The 23,746-nt window shown below is 36.3% G+C and overlaps 1 protein-coding gene across 1 annotated transcript in view; it reads right to left on the minus strand.

Moving 5' to 3' along the window:
* Positions 1 to 1,905: 1,905 nt before the first annotated feature.
* Positions 1,906 to 23,746, minus strand: part of b3glcta (beta 3-glucosyltransferase a) — a 79,406-nt gene continuing 57,565 nt past the window's right edge. The window contains exons 10-15 of the mRNA XM_088011686.1: positions 19,327 to 19,396; positions 16,958 to 17,071; positions 6,657 to 6,756; positions 6,175 to 6,294; positions 3,998 to 4,142; positions 1,906 to 2,429 (exon numbers count right to left, since the gene is read on the minus strand). Of these exons, the coding sequence (XP_087867812.1) occupies positions 2,262 to 2,429; positions 3,998 to 4,142; positions 6,175 to 6,294; positions 6,657 to 6,756; positions 16,958 to 17,071; positions 19,327 to 19,396 (717 nt within the window). The 3' untranslated portion in view covers positions 1,906 to 2,261. The remainder of the gene's footprint in view (positions 2,430 to 3,997; positions 4,143 to 6,174; positions 6,295 to 6,656; positions 6,757 to 16,957; positions 17,072 to 19,326; positions 19,397 to 23,746) is intronic.

Consider the following 23,746-nt stretch of genomic DNA (forward strand, 5'->3'; position numbering starts at 1 on the left):
TACAAAACTCTGGCAACAAGCAGAACAACACTGCTTTATTGATAAATTATACAGCTGCTGATCTGCCCTGTCCCTGGTTTTCTACAAATACTAAAGACTAGATTTAATGTGATAAAGCTGAACCTTGCTCTTTCAATTTACACAGTGATTCCACCTGCAGAACACCGCCTCAGCACCTCTCTCTGTTCCTGTATGGGTAAATCCCAAAAGGTATTTAATTTGTTTCCTGCAAATAGCTTACAATTCATAGGTGTGTTAGAGGATGTCTACTTGAGTTACTGCTCTGCTTCAAACGCCTGAAGCTATTAGACTTCTCATGAAACCGTGCCAGAGGACCGTACTATCAGGGCAGCATAAATCTAGAACCACAATGGAGACACAATCTCAAAGGAGAAGAACACATTCTGCTTTACAATGTTATTTTCCTACTCGGTAATGAGTTTTACTTTATTAACTTTTTATATTTGGATTTGATGGGAGCATTATGAAGCCTCTCATTATACTCAGCTTTACAAAAGCTCTTGTTACCATTGTAAGACAGCAGTCGCTTCAGGTTTTTTTCTTATGAGATTACAGCTGGCTTGTGTTGCTTTTTAAAGGTGGCAATGAGCCAGAAGAAGAAATGTTTAATTTCCCGACTGGAGCTCTATGCCTGTAAAAGATTTACAATAACGGTCAGCAAATTACTGAGTCAGCTCATTAATTGTCACAGGAAGTAAAAAAGGAAAATGAAAAATTGATTAGGCTAAATTTCATTTCTTTCTCCCTCTTCCCAGTAATATTTTACAAGAACGAGTGAGCATAAAATTATGTACTTTTCCCACCTGTTGCTCAGTTTGAGGGAAAAGTGACTGAAATAAAAGTTTTTTGGCAAAAACTGCATAGACTTTAAATTAAAGATAATTGGGTTTTCCTGCCAATAAAAAGCAGAACTGTTTTAAAGTTCCCACTGGTGACATTTTAGGGGTCAGTTGTACCAGACTGAGGAAGCATTATGGCATAAAAAACATTCAGCCAGAACTTCAATGGTCTCAGCAGGGTCTTAGAAGTCTTCTGGGGTGAATCATGATTGAGTTCCCCATCAGGACTGATGGAGGATGCAAGTTCCCCATCTGCTTTGAGCATGCACACTCAAATATATACCATTTAGTTTGCCTATAACTGAACTGCTAAATTTTCACCATTCATTCTTCAACATTTTGTCATTTAATACCACTTAAAAAAAATGTTAGGAATAAATTACTTTGAAAAACAATTTAAAAAGTTGTTTCCTGTAAGAATATGGATATGCATTTATGTTTGAAGAAAAATAATACATTGGGATTAAAACCTATTAACTCATTGAAGGAAACTGAGTTTTTCTCACTGCAGTTTCAGGCTTATAAGGTTTTTAAAGAACATTTCAGCATCTAGTTTCAGCAAACAGTGATTAATAAAAACACAAGATTGGATTTTGTGCAGCTTGCAGAGTATTTCACCGACAAACGAAAACCATCTAACGTGTCTCTTCTCATGTTGCTGATAAATTGACAAAAAAAATCTTACAATTTCTCCTGTTTACCAGCAAGAAAACCATGGAGATTTTTGTTCAAAAATCTCCATGGTGTGTATGGAGAAACTTTCTAATCTGTAAAGAAACATCCTGGTGTGCATGTGAAAGCCTAGGCAGCTGCGCTTTGGTAACATGGTCAAGAAAGCAGCAAATGAAAATGTGTTAGGCAACAGCCTTCACACTGAAAGAGGGTTTTAGCATCGTAGAAACAGGTTGAAATCTGGTGTGGACAAAATCCTATGATGGCTTAAAGTCATACAGTAACTCAATAACTTTAAACAGCTTAATTATTAAGGCAGAGTTACACAAAAGTCTGACAAAAGGCCTCTAGTGAAATTGAGATGCAAAACATCTTAAAATATGAATACTTTTATGTCAAAATAGAAGGCATTGTACAGCATCATTGATTATTTTGAAGATCTTTTTTAAGATACAGTATCTTGTGGAGAACAAAAAAGTATGAGCAGTGAGATGTGTTTATATACAGACATTTATAAATGAAATATAACCTCAACATGCCATCCCGGGCCTGATGCCGCAAACACACACACGCTCACACTCGCATGTTTTTTCTTAATAATAATAGTAATAATAATAATTCACAGTAACAATAGAAAAAACATTTACATCTGTGAACTAGTACCCTTTAATAATACAAACACATTCTATACATACATGTTTCAACAGGTTAGAAGGGCTTTTTTTTTTATCATAACTCTGTTTTACTCTTCTCATTATGTTCATCCGAGGTATTTGTTCTCCAGTCATCCCTCAGCCACTTATTGAAAACAGCAACAGGGTCTAAGTTCCAGTGTTTATGGAAGGATATAGGCACCTGGTGAGCTAAGAGGTCCTTAGAGTAGTCCTCTGGGCGCGCCTGAAAGCAAATAACACATCCAGTTATTTATATTTCAAAGTAGCCACAGCAACACTGGATGAACAAAACCTCAATGGAATTATTGATGTAATTATGACCTCCAATAATAAAATGTTAAAGCAGAAAAGCACACGTATAAATACTTAAATGATTGATATATAAATTCCTCCTTGCCATATGGTGCCTTGGAAAAACCGTAATATTATTTTTGAACATTTTGTTTCATTAAAACCACAAACTTTAATGTAATTTATTAGAATTTTATAACAGACTGACACAATGCAGTATATAATTAAAGTGGGGGAAAAATATGCATGGTATGACATACATACCTATTTCTGCGAGTCTTTTAGAAAATTTCTAAGTCCTGCACATGTAGAGATTCAAGTTTATGCCCATGCAAAATATCCCACACTATGTTAGATAGGATGAAGACTGCATATCTTACTGCTGATATTTTCTGATTCTTATTTCCTACAAAAAAAACAAAACAACAAAAAAAAAACTCTTTGCACTTTATAGTTCTGCTTATTTTTTGCTGGTTTGTCACATGAAAATCCCGAATAAATTAAAAGATGTTTGTGGATGTAGTGTGACGACATTTAAAAACTTTTAGAGAAATGCTCTAGTACCACATGTTTTAATATTATGGGATTTGCATTAAAGATGCTCACTTTGCAAACTTTATTCATCTCATAAAAGCGACTATCCTTCATCCTTCTTTTATCCATTTATTCAAACATTTATTTTCATCAATTGTAATTGCTTGTTTTGTTTTTAGACCTTTACAGCCTTTAACATCTCAAGATATAAAGGGCATGATGAATAAAATTTATTATTATTATTATTATTATTATTATTATTATTATTATATTATGTTGTTATGCAACATAACAGTGCAGAGGAGAGTCAGGTCAGGGGAAATTCTCACTTGCAAACAACCGTCCCCCTCTTTGAGGTCTGCAGCACACAGTTATTGTGCTCATTCTAAAAAGATGTCAGCACTTCTACACAAAGAGCAACTCACCACTTTTTTTTTTTTTTTTGCTGCCACTGATTCTCACTGCACTGAAATAATAAGGCGATGATCATGCTCACATGTAGAGCTGACTATCTGCAGTGAACTCATTCAAATTTCCCCTTATTATGTAAGATTTCCTTTACCTCCTTGCATGACTGATTGCTTCATGATTGACTTAAGAACATAGACTGACTGGTACATGTTCTTTCATTCCCCCCCCTTTAACTCTCCTTGTGCATAAAATATTCCAAATACAAGTCTAATATCCTTTTCCTCATGTCCGTACTGCAACATGATATTCAGATAAAAATAAATTACTCAAAACTTTGGAGAGTGTCAGTCCACGTGTAATTAATTAATTAATTAATATGTGTTTCACTAAGTGAATTGAGTTGCTCCAAAAATTAACCTAATATACAAGAAGCAGAAGTCAAGGCAAAAATAATCATAATAGTTTTAGAGCATTCTATCAAGATAACATTTCATAAAACATCGTAGCTACAGAAGATAAAAGGAGAGACATTGACATGAAAAATCTGAATACAACCTGGTGAAATAGTGGACTGTGCGTGATGGGAAGCCCGAGAGCATTGAGGCACATTCCCAGCACCATGTCATCAGGCGCATCGTTGCTGTAGCACTTGCAGCCGCTGTTAAGAAGTCGGACCACAGCCTCCCTGCTGAACACCATGCTGCAGCAACACAGCAGACATTCAGAATAAGGCAAACATACGCCAGCCACTGTGGCAGCAAAGTAAATCAACAGTGTACAGACAGATTACATGCAATATATGTGATCTGTCACTGGCGCCAGGATAAAAAAGATTTATCCTGAAGAATCACAATCAGATTTATTTGCCAAGGTCGTGTGGACAAGCAAGTGCTCGGTGCATACAGACAGCAAATATATACAAACTGTAGCGGAAATAAAGGACAAAGGAGCCTTACGTGCATCCATTTGCAATCATTTATAAAGAGAGAAGAGGAAGGATTGTTGTGGCAGTGTTGTAATTAGTGTCTTACACTGAAAGATTCTGTGCTGAATTGGTCATTTATGTTGGCTCATTATCCTGTTTAAAGACCCAAATGTAAAATGACCCATTTTACATTCACTGATAGAATCCAACATTTAAACTATCTTGTTGTTTGAACCAGTTTATGATGCTATGGACTCTAATAAGGTCAGCAGAGCCTTTGGAAGAGAAAGAGTTTCACAGCATCACAGACGATACAGTAGGGGCACCTTTTGCGCCCTGGGTGCGCCTCTCCTTCTGCCACCCCATACACAGCCAAACACACATCCCCTCCACTGATGAAAACCCATTTTTCAAAACAATATAAAAAAAAAAAAACACAACCTTCTTACTCTGTAATTTAACCAGAAGCATCAGAAACCAAAACAAATTTCTACTCTAGACTGATTCATTCTATGCAGTAAATGAACTTTTTAGGTTTTTATAAATGGAAGAAAAAGGTTCCAGATGTCTTTCTTACTTTTTTTAAATATTTCATATTTAGAAAAAAGTAAGAAATAAATATAATTAAACATCTTCAGTGTATATTAATTGTATATTCATAGATTTACAAATCAGGGGACTTAATTTAAAGTCTATTCTCTGAGTTACAAGAAGCCGGTGTAAGAGCTCTAGTGATGTGCTTTAATTTATTGTTTTAGTGGGAACAGTGCAATTTTGGTGCAGTTTCTGAAAATTGCCCAAGGATAACACAGGCTGACTAATGATACACTCCCAAACAAGAGTTAGTGTCTAATGGCTATGGAGACTCGGTGACCCCGACAAACCACTCTTTTCTGGAGTTCTCCAACAGGGAGCTTTGGAGTTTTCTTTTTCTTTTTTTTAACCCATCTAAACCTCCTCTTCAATTTTGTAGTGCCAAGATAAATATGGGGATCCTACTCAGGCCTGGTGGTCAGCTGTTAAAAGAAAAAGCATCTCTCTGGTCACGTCATATTTCCCCAGAAAAAGATTCATGAAAGAAATGGTGAATTTCTGAATAGAAATTCTCAGACAGCAAAGTGTGAAAAATCATATTTCTTTGCATTTCTTGGCACAAAAAAAAAAAAAAATTCACATTGAATTTTGAGCAAAGTTGCGAACTGAGCTGTTACTTGCTAGAAATGAGCAAAAGCTACAAATGAAAAAGGAAGAGAAAACCTGTAAGCTACCGGAGAAGTCACTCATCACCTATGATCTTTTATTTTTTTTTGTGGGTGACACCTGAATGAGGAAGTGTCACAGCAACAGCGCAGTCCTTAAATAGATTTTTCCTGCACCTCTCACTCTCAAGTTCAAAATTCATCTTGTGTACAAGCTTTTTCAAACGGCCGAACGCTGCATCAAATAATTTTAAATAGTAAAACCAGGGCATTAAAATAAGAATTTGATCAAATTCACTTCTTGATAAGCTGATTTTTCTTTCATTGATTAGCAATTAGTCCTTCTGAGAGAACCATGGAAACCATCGAATAACTGTCCTGTTACATCATCTGATTAAAACTGTTTATCGACTTTCTTTTGTGGTGATTCACTTCAAAATATTTCATCTACGTAGACAGCAGCCCTGTAAACAAGGCTTTCCTAAGAGCACACTCAAATCAAACTGCAAAGGTTAATCTGTAAATTAAAGATAGCTGGGTTTTTATCGCATGCTTTAGAATGCATCTGCTGCTCGTTATTCCCAAAGCATCTGAGCAGTCAAACTTACCCTCCACCTCCTGTGATGTAACTGTAGCCACCTTGGCTCAGTCCGTAGCCGTATCTCTCTCCGAGGCACACTGGTGCGGAGGGGTCGTAGCAGCTCAGCAGGACTCGTAGTCGGGGGAGGCTATGAAAAGCACAAGTCAAAGGCATGACACACACTCTCATCACACTTACACGCGTGTGCCTAAATGACTATAAAACGCTCCATTTGGAAGCTGGGACAATCTTTCTCCCTCCAGAGCCTTCTGCTTGAAAGGAAACCTAACTGCAGGTGAATCCAGCTGGAGGTGTGATTTTAAATCTTTGACAGGATGTTAAGTGACTTTCTCTTTCACTCTGCAAATCTTTTTTAAAGGTAGGACTAAATCTGTAAAAAAAAAAAATCATTTACGAGTAAATGTCAGCGACTCTGGGGGCGGGGGGATACATTGAAGATATCCCTCATGTGCAAAAGTAAAAAAAAAAACGGCTAAGCTGAAATCTTACCTGATGAGTGTGTCATCATCCACAATAACAAGCCACTTGGTGTCGGGCACAGCGCTGCTCAGGAATCGCTGAAGGATTGCAAATGTTTTCCCACAATGACCTATGAATGGAGACGTACCATCAACAGAGGCCAGCATGACTGAGTCACATATTGACCATGTGCAGAGCTGCGGCTTGCAAAGATAAATGACCCCTTTAGGAAAGCCAGGCACAACTGCATTTGTTTTAATTGATTTTCAAAATTCACAGAACTGAGGAACATAATTAATGTCAATTAATCCTGTTGACACTGAAGAGTTTAAAAAGCAGGAAGCTACATATGTGAGCAAAAGACTAAAGACCTGATTTCACCTGATGATATGATTTTTATGTATTGATATGTTACAGTCAAACCTTATTGGATGTCAAATAAAATATCAGCACAAAGTAATGAATAACTGTGAAGAGGAAGAAAGATGCATAGTGTTTTCAAATAAACACGAGAAGTCTGGCATGAATTTCTATTCAGTCTGATAAATGAATACATTTAAAAGATCCCACAGCATTAGTTGGTTTTCACTGCACCTGAGCCTTTACTTCTCACCAAGGTGAACCTGTTGCTATTCTGCATCCAACCTGACGGAGAAGAATTGGTCACGATTTTCCAACTCTAGATTTTCAAAGCTGTAAATGCAGCGAAAAGTCGTTCTAAACAGTAGGATTAAGGTTAACCTTTCACTGAGAGGGGCTGAATAGATGTGTGCAACATTCCAGACCTTTAAGTAGAAAAAAATAAATAAAATGTAAAAAAGCATAATTTTCTTCCTATTCACAACTATGTTTGTATGTCGCTTAAAATCCTAGTAAAATACGTCAAAGTTTGCGGCAGTAATTTGGCAAAACATGGAAAAAGTTGTTTTTGGAAGGTACCTTATGAAGAAAAAACATAAATAGAGCAGGAACTTTAACCAGATTCTATAACAGAAACCTTTAGGAATTTAATAAATAGAACTAATGTAAAAAAAGCAACAACAAAAAAAAAAGCTTGAGAATATGCATTACTTTTTGTTTGCAGCTTTGGCGTGACAGCCTGGTGCATCGTAAGCATAAACATGCAGCACTTCTGCCTTCTCAAGGACACCGTACAGTACTGTATACTTGGCTCCGGGTGCACACATCAGCTACTCCCTGAGATCAAACACGTGAACTCAGGCTTACGCTGTCTTTGCTTCAAAATATTCATATTTGTAAGACCTGCTTTGCACTTCAGCCAATGCGATTTCCTAGAGTTAGAGTTTTTATTTTAAAAACTTCCAGCTAAACTTTGCCAGCAGTAGACATGCCAACTTACTGATGTGTTAGAGAAAATAATGAGAGTTTGGCAGGATGGGTCGCAAAGATGAAGTGTTCAGCCTGACACGTTTGACATGACAGGCTAGAAGGAACAAAATGCTACGCCATCTCCTAAAAACAAAAACCCATAGTGTGGTTGTGAACAAAACAAAACCAAGAGCCAAGAGAAATGCACTCGCCAGATTTCAGATGTCTACACAGCAACGGAGGCACAGAAATCCCTGGTGGCATGCATTACTACGAATCCTGAGACCTTGCTGTATTATTTATAGGGAACCTTAGGTATTTTTTTTAGTTTTTTCTTTGCTGAATATAAAATGAGAAAGGACACTGACAGAGATATAATCCAAAATCCCACTTTTTAGGGCAGATCTTCTGACAAGGCTGGTAATCCTATTTCAAACAGGAAGTGGTGAGTAATGCTGCTGACACCAGAGAGATGAAATAAATAACTTCTTTTGTACTTTCCATGATCACAAAATTCACACACTGGACGTAACAAAATCTGGTAAATTTAAAGCTTCTCTTAGGCTGTTGTTATATGTTATTTATTTTTTAAGTCAATATGAGGTGAAGAGGGAAGAATGTGCATTTTCTTGTTCTGCCACAATTTCAGGATCTTGTCTCATCCTTTCTTTTCATGTGCAGACTAGATGTCAAAATACACATTTTGCTGTAAGATGTTGGCTTTTCACCTAACTTAGTATCACTTTGTGACAGCAGGATGATTAGACAGATGCTCTTTAATTAGGCCATTGAAGCAAAATGGATGTTGTTTCCTTAAAGGGGCAGCATTATGTATTTTTCAGGCACATGGAGACATTTTGAAGCATAATTATGTATTACCTTAGTTGTTATAAAAATTGTGTATATTTGACACCACAATTTGACACCTTGAAATTGGCCTCTGTCGCTATAAGAAGCTCCTACTCTTTCTGAAACTCTGCTTTCAGCACATCACCACAACAATGTTCCTCCATTAGGCCATTTCCAAACGTTCTTAGGAGTGTTGGAGCAGGGAAAGTGAGAAAAGCCCAGCTCCACTGCTAGTTAGTGCTGTCGCTAGTCTGGAGGGGCTGAGTGGAGAAGGCGTTGCGGAGTGCTGCTCTGTGAGGTGGAAGCTCTGCTGGAGATTGCAGCTTCAAGGAGGAGCTTTGTGGAAATAGGCGGCACTTTAAGGAAGCAAGTGTTCAGACACCCCCCGAATAGCTGCCAAGGGAGATTAAAGGATTTCTCAAATATGCAAGAAACAATTAAAGCAACACTCCAGGTATGTTTTGATGAGGGGAAAAAACACAACATGATGTAAAGCTCAAAAAAGTTCATTTTACATAATCCTTTAATTTTCTCTTTAGCACAATTTAGTCTGGTTTCCAACAGTTTTCCTTTGTAAGCTGTAATTTGAAATATTTTAAGGAAAAACACATGATATACTACAAATACAAATAATTATTCATATTCATGTCACACTATTGCATATTTGTTTTCCATCTCCATGGTGTGTGAAAATACATAGCTTTAGCAAAAATAACATTCCAGCTTTGCATTTGAAACCACACTGACCAGCTCAGGCTCAAAGCAAAATGCGCTACACACAATCTATAAGTGCTCTCCTGTGGTCAGATAATTAGTTTGATTACTCAACAATATATGGTCAACTCCACTACCAAATCAGCCACTTCAAACATTTGGTATTTGGAGATGACTCAGACCTCATTAGAGCAGAAAGAGTCTATGATTAGGATATCATTACATGAAGTAACCTCACTCTCAGGTCACTGCGATGACTTTTCTGCAGCACTTGGGAAATTTCCCCAAGTGCTGCAGAAACACTCAGTGTCTTACTGAAGTATTCATACAGCTAGAATCTTTTCACATTTTATGATGCAACAGTGACAAACTGTAGGAATATCACTGTTTTAAATTAAAAAAAAAATATATGCAACAGTTGATTTTATTCCTTTTTGCTCAGGCTCTGCTGCACTGGATAAAAAAACAGTAAAATCTATTTTCAAGTATTGTTTGAAGCCTGGGTTTTGATTGTATCTATGAAACATGAATATTCTTTAATCTGATTGGCTCCATTAGATTACTGACTGTGTGCTTAGTTATTGTCTTGCTGGAAGAAAACTTTCACTCCAGTCTAAAGCCTTCTGCAGCTTTTAGCAGGTTTTCTCCCAGGACCTCAGTTTATTATAATATGTCTTCTTATTAATTTAGCTTTTTACTACAGATATGCAAACTCAAACATTTTGTTTTGGCGTCATCTCACCAGAGCATCTTGTAGCAAATGTTTGTCATTTCCCCTGGGTTGTGGCAAACAATGAGGAAATGATGATAAATTGCTAACTGCTTTTTGCTCATCTTCTTATAAAAAGCACAAACGTGTGTTTTTACGCAGACTGATCATATTTAAAAATTTGTTTTTAAGCTCAAACTGCAATCCATCAATTCATTTTCTGCAGCCACTAGGAGCCTTGTGCCCGTCTCCAGCTTTTGGGTGCAAATTAAAATCAGAGTTCAAAATCCATCTCAGGCACATGTACTCCAGTATATGAAATCTGTTATAAGCTACATTTAACTGACAGTGTTTACTGACAGAAGCTTTGTAAACTGGCTGTTTACCAAACCCCGATTCCTGCCAACACTAGATAGATGTCTCCTGAAAGCAAAAGTCTGGCATACATTTCAAGTCAATACTGTGAAGGAGACACTATCTTCAGGATGATCCTTGAGAGAGACTTTGCCAGGAATCGCATTGAATAAATACTGACATAAATCTTTGGATAAAAAAAAGCAAAGCTGCAGCTTTTTGTTGAACAAGATGTCAAACAAGATTTGGTAATGCACTTTCTCTCTCATTCCGTTTATGAGAAATGAAACGACTTTGTGTTTTCTGGTGTCGGGTGTTTTGCGTTGGTTATTTATGCACATCTTTAGTGTGTTTGTGCAAGCTCAAGATTAACTAAAAATTATTTAGAAATACGATTTTTTTTGTGTGAATTTGCCAGGATTTAGCAAACAATTCAGATAGGATAAACCAGAGCTTTCATGGTGTATTTGTAAAATGGATATTCTGAATGGACATTGTGCTTTACTTTAACAACAGATCTCTACAAAAGTGATTCATTATACTTTCAAAGCAAATAACCTAAATTGTGTTAAAAATGACATTGTGTAAATTAGTCCACTTTTTTTTTTAGGATGCACCAGCATATGTTTAAGCTGCCTTAGTCAAGTCATGAAAAAACAGTGACCTGCCAGGGTATTTATTCCCCTTGAACTTGTTCACAGCTTGAGACACTACAACCAGTATATAATCCCATCTACTGTAACCCTTCAGTGAAACTGGTATACTGGCTGCATCAAGCTGTGGGGATAAAAAAAAATAAGGCAAATCCATTACAATAAACAATCCTGAGTTACTGAATGAAAACTTCCTGTTAGCATGGCGGCTAGCTGATTACTGCTAGTTCTGAGTGACTGTTTCTGACTGAGCGGAGTAATTATGCAGAACAGGGAGGAGATCGATTCTTTTTTCAGAGATTATCTGTCTCATGTTAGGATAGCGAAAGTTTTAATACGTATGTAAAATTTATTTTTTTTAAGTTAGATGCTGCAGCTTTAAACAGGGATCATTACACCTTTAGACAAACTATTTAGAAAACATACATACTTGTCCTACTCCCACCCGATTATGCATCAGTTTGCGTTGATCTGAAACGTGGCATTCAATACATTGAGTTAGTCGTTTTAAAATGACTAAATGACCTGGAATATGAATATTTTTGCACAGCAAAGTAAATGATTCCTAATTGAACTTAAAGTGACAGAACGTCTTTAGATCCGTTTGGTGTTGAAAGACCAAAGATTTAATTTATCATCATAATATAACAATAATATTGATCTGGCTTTTAAAATAAGAAAAAAAAATGTGTTAGGAGAATGAGTGTCGCAGTGGCAACTGCTAAGCCTATTTAGCTAGATGATGCTAGATTTTCCATTTTAATACACTTTCTGTTTTATTTTTTTTTATCTGTCAATTGGCCAGGTTATTTAATGAGTCTCACCACACATTCAGATACAAGGATAAAAAAATGTATCTTCATTTGTAATCTTTACTGAGACGATAACGCTATTGTCAAAGAAGAAAGTAGAAAAAAGGTATTTTGAAAATGTGATTACCAAAAGATTAATTTAGAAAATACCAAGACATTAGTGCAAAAATATAAATCATTAGTTGCAGAAATTGATTCAATTAGCTGTTGTAATACGGTTTGTTTGCGGCCCACATGACATTTTCAGTCCAATTAATGCTTGAAAGCCTTAAAGCCCATCTCTCTTTCTTTTTTTTATTCTTTATTTTCAAAGATTTCCTGTCAAGTTGCAGCTGAATGGTATTCCCATTGCATAAACAGATAGTGGAAAATAAATTAAAGATGGTTTTATTTTTATAAAGATCCAAGAGTTGGGTCATTTAAAAAAAAAAAAAAAAAAGTCAAAAGAACAGAGAGCAGGCTCCTTTCACTCAGATGTGGTCTGGCTATAAACAGCAGCCTATTAGAAATGCATTATATGCTGCAGAGTGGCACTCTGCTGGCCCAGGGGACCACGCTGTCACCTCCCTTTTCAGTCCTGTCATATGAGGCTTCAAACTGAGAACTTGTAATGTCATCTCAAAATTAATAAGTTCTTTTTTTTCTGAAAGGCATTAGTGGGGCCAACATAGGCAGGTTGAATAGATGGATGCTAACTGCAACGATGAACTTTCTTAGTCTAAAAGAGAAAATTAAACCTGCAGGTTATGTTTCGCGTATTAGATGCAAGATTTTATCATTTTACACCTCAATGCAAGTGACAGCTGAGAAAAGGTTTTGAAGCATTAAAGGAAAACTGACTTTGACAGCAAATGTGAGGGGGAAAAAAAAAAAAAAAAAAAAAAATATATATATATATATATATATATATATATATATATATCCAGGATATAAAATCTACTGTTTTCTTAGTCTTAGGAAATCAAAGCAATTTTTTTTCATTCAGTATTTTTCTGGCTGTTGCTGAGGACAGAGGCTATATTTCACATACTGACTAACTGCAATGAATGTTTATGGATACGTTCTTTTTCGCTGCCGTGTTCCTGTTTTAAAGGAGCAAGAAAAAGGATGCAACAAGAACTCATAGAGTGAAATTTCATGACATTAAACCTGCACAATATTTCTCGTCACAGTTAAGCATGTGTGGTGTTACTGGTAGAGCGGGTGCCCCATATACAGAGGCTATTACTCCTTGAAACAGCTGTCTGGGGTTTGATGACAGACCTTTGGACCTTTGCTGCATGTCTTCATTCTTTCTCTCTTTGCCCATTTCCTGTCTGATTACTGTGAATAAATGCTACTGGTACCACAAAAAAGTAAAAAATAAATAAATAAAAATCCTTTCGCAAAGTGCTTTCCAGTTGCTTTCAGTATACCACTTCATCTGAATGAGTGTTAGCTACTGTTGTAAACCTGTGATTTAAGTATGAGCAATTTAATGAAACAAACGCCTTGGGTGTAAATAATAACTTACAGAAAAAAGCTGTAATTACAGCTTAGTAATAAGCTGTAATAACTTATTACAGCTTACAACTGTTGCACCCCTATTGACTGCCTTTATAAACAAGCAGAAGCAAGTTGGAGACATATTTTAATATTTTCTTGCAACATGGTGCATTGTTTGGAAGAGAAGTCTTACTCAAAATAGGAATGACTCAAATAAAAGTAGAGAAAATTACACTTTTTATCATTTTCAGGTGATTCTCAGCTGCACTTTACTGAGTTTCTGCCAATTAATCACTCGGATGTATAGACTAAGCTGTTTCCTACACAGATATTTGTGCTGTTTGGAATCCAATCTAAAATCACTCTGTAATTCCAATGGATTGTTTGTTCTCTAAGATGTAAAATTGATTTTAAGTTTTAATACAATGCTCTGACAGCAGCTCTATTGTCTGGCATTTTACCAAACCAGTTGATGATGGGATGTGGATTGGTGCCAGCACCAAGTTGTTGCTTTCCAAAAAAAAAAAAAAAACTGGCATGCCTTAGAAGACAGATAATAAAGGAGACACTTTCTACTGCTTGATCTTTTACAGAGACTTGGCCCAACACTGACTTCCAAAAATACTGACACCAGTTTTACTGGCAGGAAGGATGTGTGGATTTTTCTTGAGAAGAACATCAAACTTAGAGGTGGAATGAATACAAGGGTTTTGGTATTAAAGGCAATGTAATGCACAAACATACAGAAAACTCAAGCTGATTTTTCCTTTTTTTGTTGTTAAAGTGCAGTTAGAAGAAGGCACTTTCAATTACAAATATGCAAACATGAAAAAAAGAGACATGTTTTACTTTTAAATGAATCCAAGGATCTGTCATAAGGAGGAAGATATAAAAGATGCGATTAGAAATATGTATGTCGTCACCAACATCTTGAGTTTAGGGGTTTAAATAAAAAAAACCTGAGCTATTAAGAGACTGACATGACAAGAGATGCTGCACCTTCATATCACTAAATCTCAGTACTGCAACTCCACATTTACCAACAAGGGGCCAGTGGTAACCTACCTCCTTTAGTCTGTGAAAACAGGTTGCAAAGCAAGTACTTGTTAGGGGGCTAAGCTGCCTGAAGAAAGCAGCAGAGGCATGAAAGGACTAGACTTTTTTAGTGCAACCTTTACCCACTCTATTGAAGGCTGAAAATGTCTACAGCCATTGCACATCCCATTAAGTTGCAACATGAATCACAGGTCCATAGAGCAATTCTTGTGCCAAGGGCAATCTCACTGTAAAGTAAGTTTGGCTCCAGCCTCCAGCAAGAACAGAGGCAGAGAGAGCCTGTGCTGGTTTTATGTGAGAATTCAAAATATCACCTATTATACAACAAATTAGAGAATGCTCTCTTGATCCCCTTTAATTTCATGTTGAAAAGAATTTCTAAATTTGAAAATGTTTGGGCAGACTTGTGACTAGAATATGTGAGGTGTCAAGTCAAAATGGCTCAATGGCAGAGACAGGGAAAAAAATAGACCTGCCTGACAAGTTCATTCAGAAATGACGTGACTCGCACTCCAAATCTTGCCTGGGGGTGAAGCTTATATAAAGGTTTGCACAAGGAAAGGCTGACTCTGCCATATTAAAACACTAATTAGCATGACAATAAATGTATTCAGCTAGAAATGAGGGCAAAAAAAAAAAGATATTCACCATTTTGTCCTCCATTTCAGTATCAGATACACCACAGGGACACTTGTTGTATCCCATGGTCTCCTTCTTCCTGTCAGTCATCTATAGGGCATTCCCAGAGGGAGCCTCCTTTGGGCTTTGTTGCCAGGTGCAGCTTGAGGTTGCTAACAACTAAGCAAATGTTTTCCTCTGGGTTTATTTTTGTTCTTAGACAGTTGAATTACATTTTCCTCATCTAAAATCTAAAAAAATAAAAAAATGTATTTGAGTTCATGTAATAATTAACGGATTGTTCATCTTTACTGTTGGAGATAAAAATTGTGAGGTATCTTGTAAGGTAATTTGTACTATTTCATTATTGAATAAGACAAGTGATTCAGCAACATCTGTTAAGAGTCAAAGGGCTGATGTGGCTTGGGTGAAAACTAGAGATGTGGCGATCAGGTTTTTTCCTGCCGATTCCGATGCCGATCACCCATGAGGGCCGATCACGGCCGATCACCGATACCGATCACATCATTATTATTTTTTTAATCATAAACTACCGGTTACATTATGTGGAAAAAGGAACCATGAATTCACCTTAATTTAGACACAAACTTGTTTTTAATAACTTTTTCTAAGAAAAAAAAACAAAACAGACATTGTGCAAATTGTACTGCTATTGATAATACTATCTTTAACAGACTGAAAACATATGAAGGCTCTGAAGAGGCTAAAAAATGCAAAAAGTCAAAATAAAACCTCTCCACATTGCCAAAAAATTCAAGTATAAAACTTAACATTCAAAGGCAAATACAGGTTCCATTACAATAAACAATCCTGAGTTACTGAATGAAAACTTCCTGATAGCATGGCGGCTAGCTGATTACTGCTAGCTCTGATTGGCTGTTTCTGATTGAGCGGAGTAATTATGCAGAACAGGGAGGAGATCGATTCTTTTTTCAGAGATTATCTGTCTCATGTTAGGATAGCGAAAGTTTTAATATGTATGTAAAATTTATATTTTTAAAATCTGCGAAATGAGATGCAGTTGATCGGTTTGTGTGATCGGCAACAAGAGACCGTGATCGGCGATCACCGATCATACACTTTTTCATGGAAATTGGCCGATTATGATCGGTGGCCGATCGATCGGCACACCTTTTCCTCATCTAATACAAAAACAAAACTGCAGCTATGAAGAACCAAGTGAAACACATTATAAGTGTAAAAATATCTGTAAAAAATAGCAGATGATAATTTAACAACTTGTTTCAACTCGTGTTTCATTGTGTTATTGCTCACAGCTGCCAGAAGACCCTCCCAATATTCAAAAGTAAAAAGGACACACAGACGCATTTATCACCACCTTGCAGTTTTCCTCTGAAATATATATATATTTTTTTTAATGAAAAAGTAGTTGGGAATCTATCTACAAAAAGCTCACACTGGACCAAAAAAATGCTAGTGTAATAGCCTATTATTTTTTCATTTTCAGAGGTAACATAAACACAATTTTAGAAACAATCTGTGGAGAAATTCCCCGCTGACACTTCATTTACTTCCAATTTTCCTCCAATATTCGGTTTGAATTACATTCCCTTCACAAGGCCTTAGACTGTGTAACTTTCAGCCTCAGTTTGCCGGATCATTTTTCATTTACCAATGTGTGCAGTGCAGCTGACAGCGTCAGCCAAGGCCACTAACTGCATCTACTGTGGAGAGGCTGAGGGTGTTGAGGCTTGAAAAAGGAGGACTCACCTCTCTCAGTGTTTGGCACTCCTAAATTAATGGTTGGTATGGAAGGCTCGGCGTGGTCGCTGTAGTACTCTAAAAATAAGGCATCCTTTTCCCAAGTCTTCTTTATTACTGGAACTAGAGCAAAGGGGAGGAAAAATCAATACAATATTCACAAAGTTTATAAAACAAGCAGGTCTTTGGTCTCTGAGGGGTAAACACAATTTATTTTGCAGCTGATGTAATTACTATTTCATATAAAGTGAAAGCACAGACGTAGAAGTATCCGATCTTTCTGTCTGGTGTTGGTGAAATGTTTACTTATTGACTGAAAAGCCTAACCCGATCAGAAAAATCGCATTTGGAAACAATGCAGAGACACAATGCTGTTAGATTTAATATTTGTTTTCTTTATTTGGTAAAACTTTAAATCTATTCGTTACAGCTGAAGCAGGTTTTTTAGCCTCCTTGACTGACATAAAATAAGGCTAAACTTTACCTATTTTAGTTAAGCCAGGATTACAAAATCTCGGTATATCTGATAAATACCCAAATAATGCAAGACTGAATTTTTAGAGTCAAAAGTTTATACAAATAAATGTTCAAATACATTTATCTGTATTTGAACAACCTTTCAGATTATGTGACTTGAGCCAAACAGTTTGATTATTCTTCCAAAAGCTTCTCACAATAGTTTGACAGATCTGGGGTCACCAAGTTAGGTTTGAGCACCGCCTACTAATTTTTTCCAGGAAATTATATCAGCGCTTTGTGAAAGATACTCCAAACCTTTGACTTAGTTGTATTTAAGCTACTTCACACCTAATTTGGTGGTATGCTTTGGGTCATTATTCATTTGTGCCAAACTTTTAACTGATGTCTTGTGGTGTTGCTTCATTATCTCCACATAATGTTCTTAAATTCTTAAAATGTTAAAAGATGGTGGCATGTAAGCGGTGGGTTGCCAGTTCAAACCCCCCTCTCCATCTGTTTCAGTCGGTTTCCTTGGGCAAGACATTTCACATATCTTGCCTACTGGTGGTGGTTAGAGGAGTGACGCCGGCACTGGCTCAGAGCAGCTGTGGCTAAATGTAGCTCACCACCTTCAGCGTGTGAATGACTGAAGGTGCTTTGGGTCCTTTCAATTAAAGGTAAGCGTTAGACTGAATGAAATGCACTGAAATATTGACTTTTTAAAATCTAGCTGCAGAGAAAATTGTTTCCTTCCAAATGAACATCTCACATTTACTCCTTTAACGAATGCCAGCTGGCATATGTACACAAAAATCACTTTCAAAATGTGTCTATTCAATTGCCAAAAAAATAAATAAAAAACATTTCTCAGTAAATGAGACAATAGAGAAGAATTCTACTTCGCCTTTTAATAACAAAAAAGTTGTTATTATATGAGAGTATAATAAGAATATTACACTCTCATATAAGAATAAGAATAATAGCCCAGTAAAAGTAGCGTTACCCTACTTCTACTGGGCTAGATATTTCAGAAATACAGAATATGGAAAATAGTAATAACCACCAAAGCTTATCTGTCAGAGCTAGATCATTTTTTTGGAAGCCTTTATTATCTGATCCAGGTATCATCAAGCATCTCCAGTCGAGCCAGCTTTATTACTTTTTGCAGCTATGTGATGCCACACACACGTTACACACAGAGGATGTTTACTGTTGTTGCAGCAGTCATTCTCTAAATGTGCTATAAAAGCATATGATTGCATCCGGCAGGGAAAAGGATTAGGCTTTTTTTTTTTTTTTTTTTTTTTAAAACCAAGTGAGATATTGAATGAAACACAAAACACGTCCATGTTGTTTGCTTTATAAGTCTGAACTAATTTGTGTTATTAGTAACCTGATCATTTCCGTTCTGCCAATGTCTTAACGTAATATCAACAGCTTGGAAGAGGAAGCAGTAATTACAGTAATTAATGAAGTCACATTTCAGGCACTCCTTTTAAATATAACACACAATTTGTCCAATCCCTCTATAATTAATTTGCCATTTGCTCTATTGACTTAACCTACTCCATTTCCATCAGGTTAAAATAGCAGCAGAGCTACTGTGAGAAGCTTAATGGTGGCCAGACTGTGCCAATAAGAGTTGCTGTTGGATGAGTGTGCTTTTCCAGGGTGAAACACAGCATTAAGTATTTCACACGTTTTTTTTTTGTTTTTTTTTACTTCAGTACAAATAAATCCTTTCAGACATGATGGTAGAGTAATTTAGTGAAGGATTTTAGTATAATAAGAGAAGGCACTCATACAGTTTCACATGTCAGGGGTAAAACAAATCCATTACCCAAAACAGCAGGGCATAAATGTGAAATATTTACATGAAAATTAAGTGGGTTTTTTCTCAGAGCGAGAACGTGACTCACCTCGTTCACTGTGAAACTTTCTGCAGGTTTTCACAGCAACAAATATGTCTTCTTTTTTAACAGACTCCTCCTTGTGAAGAAAAGAAGAGATCAAAGTTGAGTGGAAAATATGACGCATGAGTGCTAAAACAAACTTATCGTGTCTATAATGTGGGACGTAAAGCATGACTTATTTTAGCTTTAAGGTGATCTTAAATGTCCAAGCAATCAGTGTAAATTTAATTCAATACATTTAAATTGGCAATTTGAAATATGGATTGGTGAAGTTGCCTTATGAAATAAACAGCTGCTGGTTCACATAAAGACATTTTCTTTAAGAACACATTGGTCAGAAAAAAACAGAAACATTTTTTTCTTTGAATTACTTATTAAGAAGGTAGAAATTAGCAACGGAAGCATTTAAAAGTGCAGATAAAACAGTCCACGTCAATAACTGTGGATATTTTTTATATTTTTTATGTTGTGAAATGTGGAAAAATATTGCTCCCCAAGACTTTCTTCACACAGGGTTAGAACAGTATGACGACATTAAAAACCAAAATTAATATGAGTGTGGATGGACATTACAGGCTTTTGGAAGGGGTGTTTTAGGGTGCAACAAGAGTTCAGGAGCCCCCCCAACTGTTTTGAACATCCAAAAAAACTTTTGTACTGAGATCAGTGGTACGGTACACCGAGGTCCCTGATGTGGTGAGGAGTAGCCTGTTAGCAGCAGCGGAAGATGATCCATGACATCCGACCCACGCGCAGTTGAAAGAATTTGAAGTGGTGCTCTCCATGCTAGCCTGATGCCAAAGCTGCAACCTCGTCACAATCATGCTGGCTGTGCTCCAAGTAAATTACCGTATTGGCGACAGGGTTGCTATGGGCATCGAGTCCTGCTGCGGTTAGCTGCAAACAAAGCTCAAATCTCACGGTGTGAACTATAACTGAGGTTGGAGGTGAGCACACATCACATATTCTGAGAAATTCTGTATATTTTAAGTTAAGCCTGGCGCAGATGTTGTGGGATGGACAGCAAAGCAGCAGGGGAAATCCTATTTGGCCAATTCTGAAAGAGTAGCGGCTTCTTGTTTTTCATCTCACTCAAATTATTTTTGTATTTTCCAATTCGGCTGGTTCGAACAGATGCAGACGTCCTGGAGATGGTGAGGTAATTTTAATCAAAGTGTAAAGTGTAAGATAACATTTCAACAAAGTCCTGTTCTGCGTTTGTGTCTGTGTTACAGTCAGGGCTTTTTAACTTAGTTTATTATTGGACAGAGAGAGAGAAAAGCATAGGGCTAAAAAATAACAAGAGGATATTTATCCTAAAGAAACGTTGCTACAAGATCCAAATGTCAAGTAACATGAAAACAGCTAAAAGTTGCTTAGCAAATTTTAGGGGTACTACATGCCTAAGAAAATCATGCAATTAGAAGTCTGGAGCAAAAACTGAAAATAAAACAAACAATAGAAATATTAATGATGATGCTAATACTTTAAAAAGTAAAAGAACTTGAAATCAACAAAATAATGTTTGACTTGTACAAGGTCAGGCATGGCTGTGCAGAAGTCGAACAACAAACATGTGTAATACTGCATGTTTTGATACTGATCAGATGACAAGTAAAAACAGGAGGTATTGGTATCGCTGATAATGATATTTTTTATTATTTAAGTCTGATATATCATCAAATTTCTTACTTTCAGGTCTGGCTTTTATCTAAAAGTGTTTTTACTTTTAAAAACACAGCTATGTTAAAAATGTATAACGTGCATTGTAATCTCCATCTTAAATCTAATTTTAAACCAAACCCAATCTGCTCATAATGCAGTAATTTATTGCTGACCTATTATCTCTCAAATATACAGGAGAATCTGAAAAAGATTACCACTCACATAATTATTCTTTGCTGATCTTAAGTTCAGGACTTTCAGACAAAAAAAAAATAAATAAAATTATATATATATATATATATATATATATATATATATATATATATATATATATATATATATATATATATATATATATATATATATATATATATATATACACACACACACACACACACACACGCATTTCAGGACACTGACATATCAGTGTCCTGAAATGTCAGGCATACTGAGAAAAAGTATACAGGACCTGATGAGTTACTGCCAAAAACAAAAAGGATGCGTTGCACAGTCCTCTTAAAGTTGCCCTTCATCTTGGAAAATCTGCCTCTCGAGAATCTGGACATTTTTGCTGACAGTGAAGCCAGATGTCATTCTCAATGTATTTGGCAATTTACCATGCAACTATTTTATAGAAAAGGCTGAAAATGCCACGTCACCTTCTGTTTCCAAGAGAAACTTCTCCCTGAATAGTTATTAAATTCATGACCTCTACTGCTTTATGTCGAAGATAGTGCTGCAGTGGTGTTTTCTGTTACAAGACACAAACTTTATGAGGACCTTGATGTCTTTAAATAGGATGGGTTACGGCAAACAAACCAGATTCAAACTAAAGTTGCACTGGTTGTATGTGTGTGTGTGTGTGCGCGCGTACGTACATACGTACGTGTGTGTGTCTGTGTATGTCATTTGAATGCTAAAGATAGGGATTTCTGTTTCAGTCAAAAGTGTCTTAGAAGGAAGGAAGAAAAAATGAATAAGGACCCTCCACTGCTGTTTTGGCAGCCCAAATATATCTCAACTCATCAGTCAATAAATCCAGAGACACAAACACATCATCCAAGCAAAACTTCAATTTCTTCCCAACATTACTGATATTTTTATGAGGGTTGTCAAGAATTACTCCACCAATTGTGTAAAGTGTCCTTCCTCTGGAGCAAAAAACTGATCTTTCTTCCATACAATATTATGCCTTACTCACAAGTTGTCCTTGGTGGACACTAAAATCACCACCTTTAATGTGGGAATTTTATGTAAAATTGTCTTTTTTGATGCTGTTGCTTTAAACTGGGAATTCATCTCTTCTACATTGTGTCTTATGTGTCTCGTCTTCCTCTCTACGGGGTTTAGGCCTGGCCAGTTTGCTGACCAATCAAGCAAAATGATACCAGAAGACAGCATAGTTGATTGCTGTGTGAACCTCAAGAAACGTGGATTCTGTGTCTCCGCACCTTTGCTCCGGTTGCAGGGATCCTGATTACTGACTAAATGCAAAATGTTATTTTCATCTTAATCAAGAACTTTGGACCACCGAGTTACGGTCCCAGTCTTTTCCTCTTTAGTCCAGATAAGATGTTTCTAACATTGAGGAGGATATTTAATCACTGGTTCAAGCCGAAGTCAGCATCTCCTGAATGGATTTTGGTGTGTAATCTTCTCAAGGCTGCAGTTCTTAATATTGTTTAGTACCATTTTTCTAACATAGTGTTTTTGCTTCCCTAAGTTTTACATTTACATCCTTAGACACAGAACTCAATAAATAGCCAGCCACTTAAATAGTGACCTTTTGTGCCTGATGCTTCTTGTGTAGGGTGTCAATTAATAGTCAAGTCAGTTGTCAGGTCTGAATTCTGCCCTTTAATTTATGTGCTTCAAATTATTTTTATTAGTCATCTAATGTATTACTCTGCTTTTCTAAAGGTGTATTCACACCAGCAAAGTCCTTTGGTCTGCTTGTTTGGCCGAGTTCAAAGTAGAACATTTTACTTTGTTTGGTGCGGTTTACATTCAATTTGTGCATTTTAGCAAGCAAACTACAATTTGTAAACAAAGCCACACAGGTGACAATCATTGAATAGATGATTATTGTAATAAATTACAGAAATAAATCCACTTTTTTATTATATTTTAGTTTATTGAGATAAACTTATATTGTACCTACGAGCTGTGACTATAACGCTATAGAGCTTTTCTACATTTAAAAAAAAAAAAGCAGTGGCATTTTATAAGCCAAAGCATCAGATGCGGAGGACCACAATGATAGAAAATTATTTAGTTAAGCCATTGCATCTTCCATTGTCACTGAAACAAAGTTACCCACATAGATCACAGAACATAGATCTTCCAAACACAAGGAAGTTACCATGTGGACCATCTTTGCAAAAAACGTTACTGTAGAAAATACAGATTGGATATAAATAAAGCATGGATGGTGATTTTTGTTTAATCAGAATAGCAACAAATGTAGAAAATTTCATATTTTAAGTGCTTAAAGATGAATAAATGCTAAAATAAGAATACTTGTTAGGAGAGCGTAAGAGACCGGGAAATTGAAGCCTCTTTCAATTGTCTCTCATTGCGCAAAATTTACATTTTAATTAAAACTTTTTTTAAGTCCTGTAATCTAAATAATGAAGATAAGCTACAGTGCAGTTCGGCAGGCTTATTATAATAAAATTAATTGATAACAGAAAGCATAAACTTGAAAAGATTTAGATTAAAGAAAATAAAAGGGAAGGAAATACCAGGAAAAAAAATATGA

This window comes from Poecilia mexicana, unplaced genomic scaffold (assembly GCF_051168715.1).
Source record: "Poecilia mexicana isolate PSO_F unplaced genomic scaffold, ASM5116871v1 scaffold_13, whole genome shotgun sequence".
In the NCBI taxonomy this organism is placed as follows: Eukaryota; Metazoa; Chordata; class Actinopteri; order Cyprinodontiformes; family Poeciliidae; genus Poecilia; species Poecilia mexicana.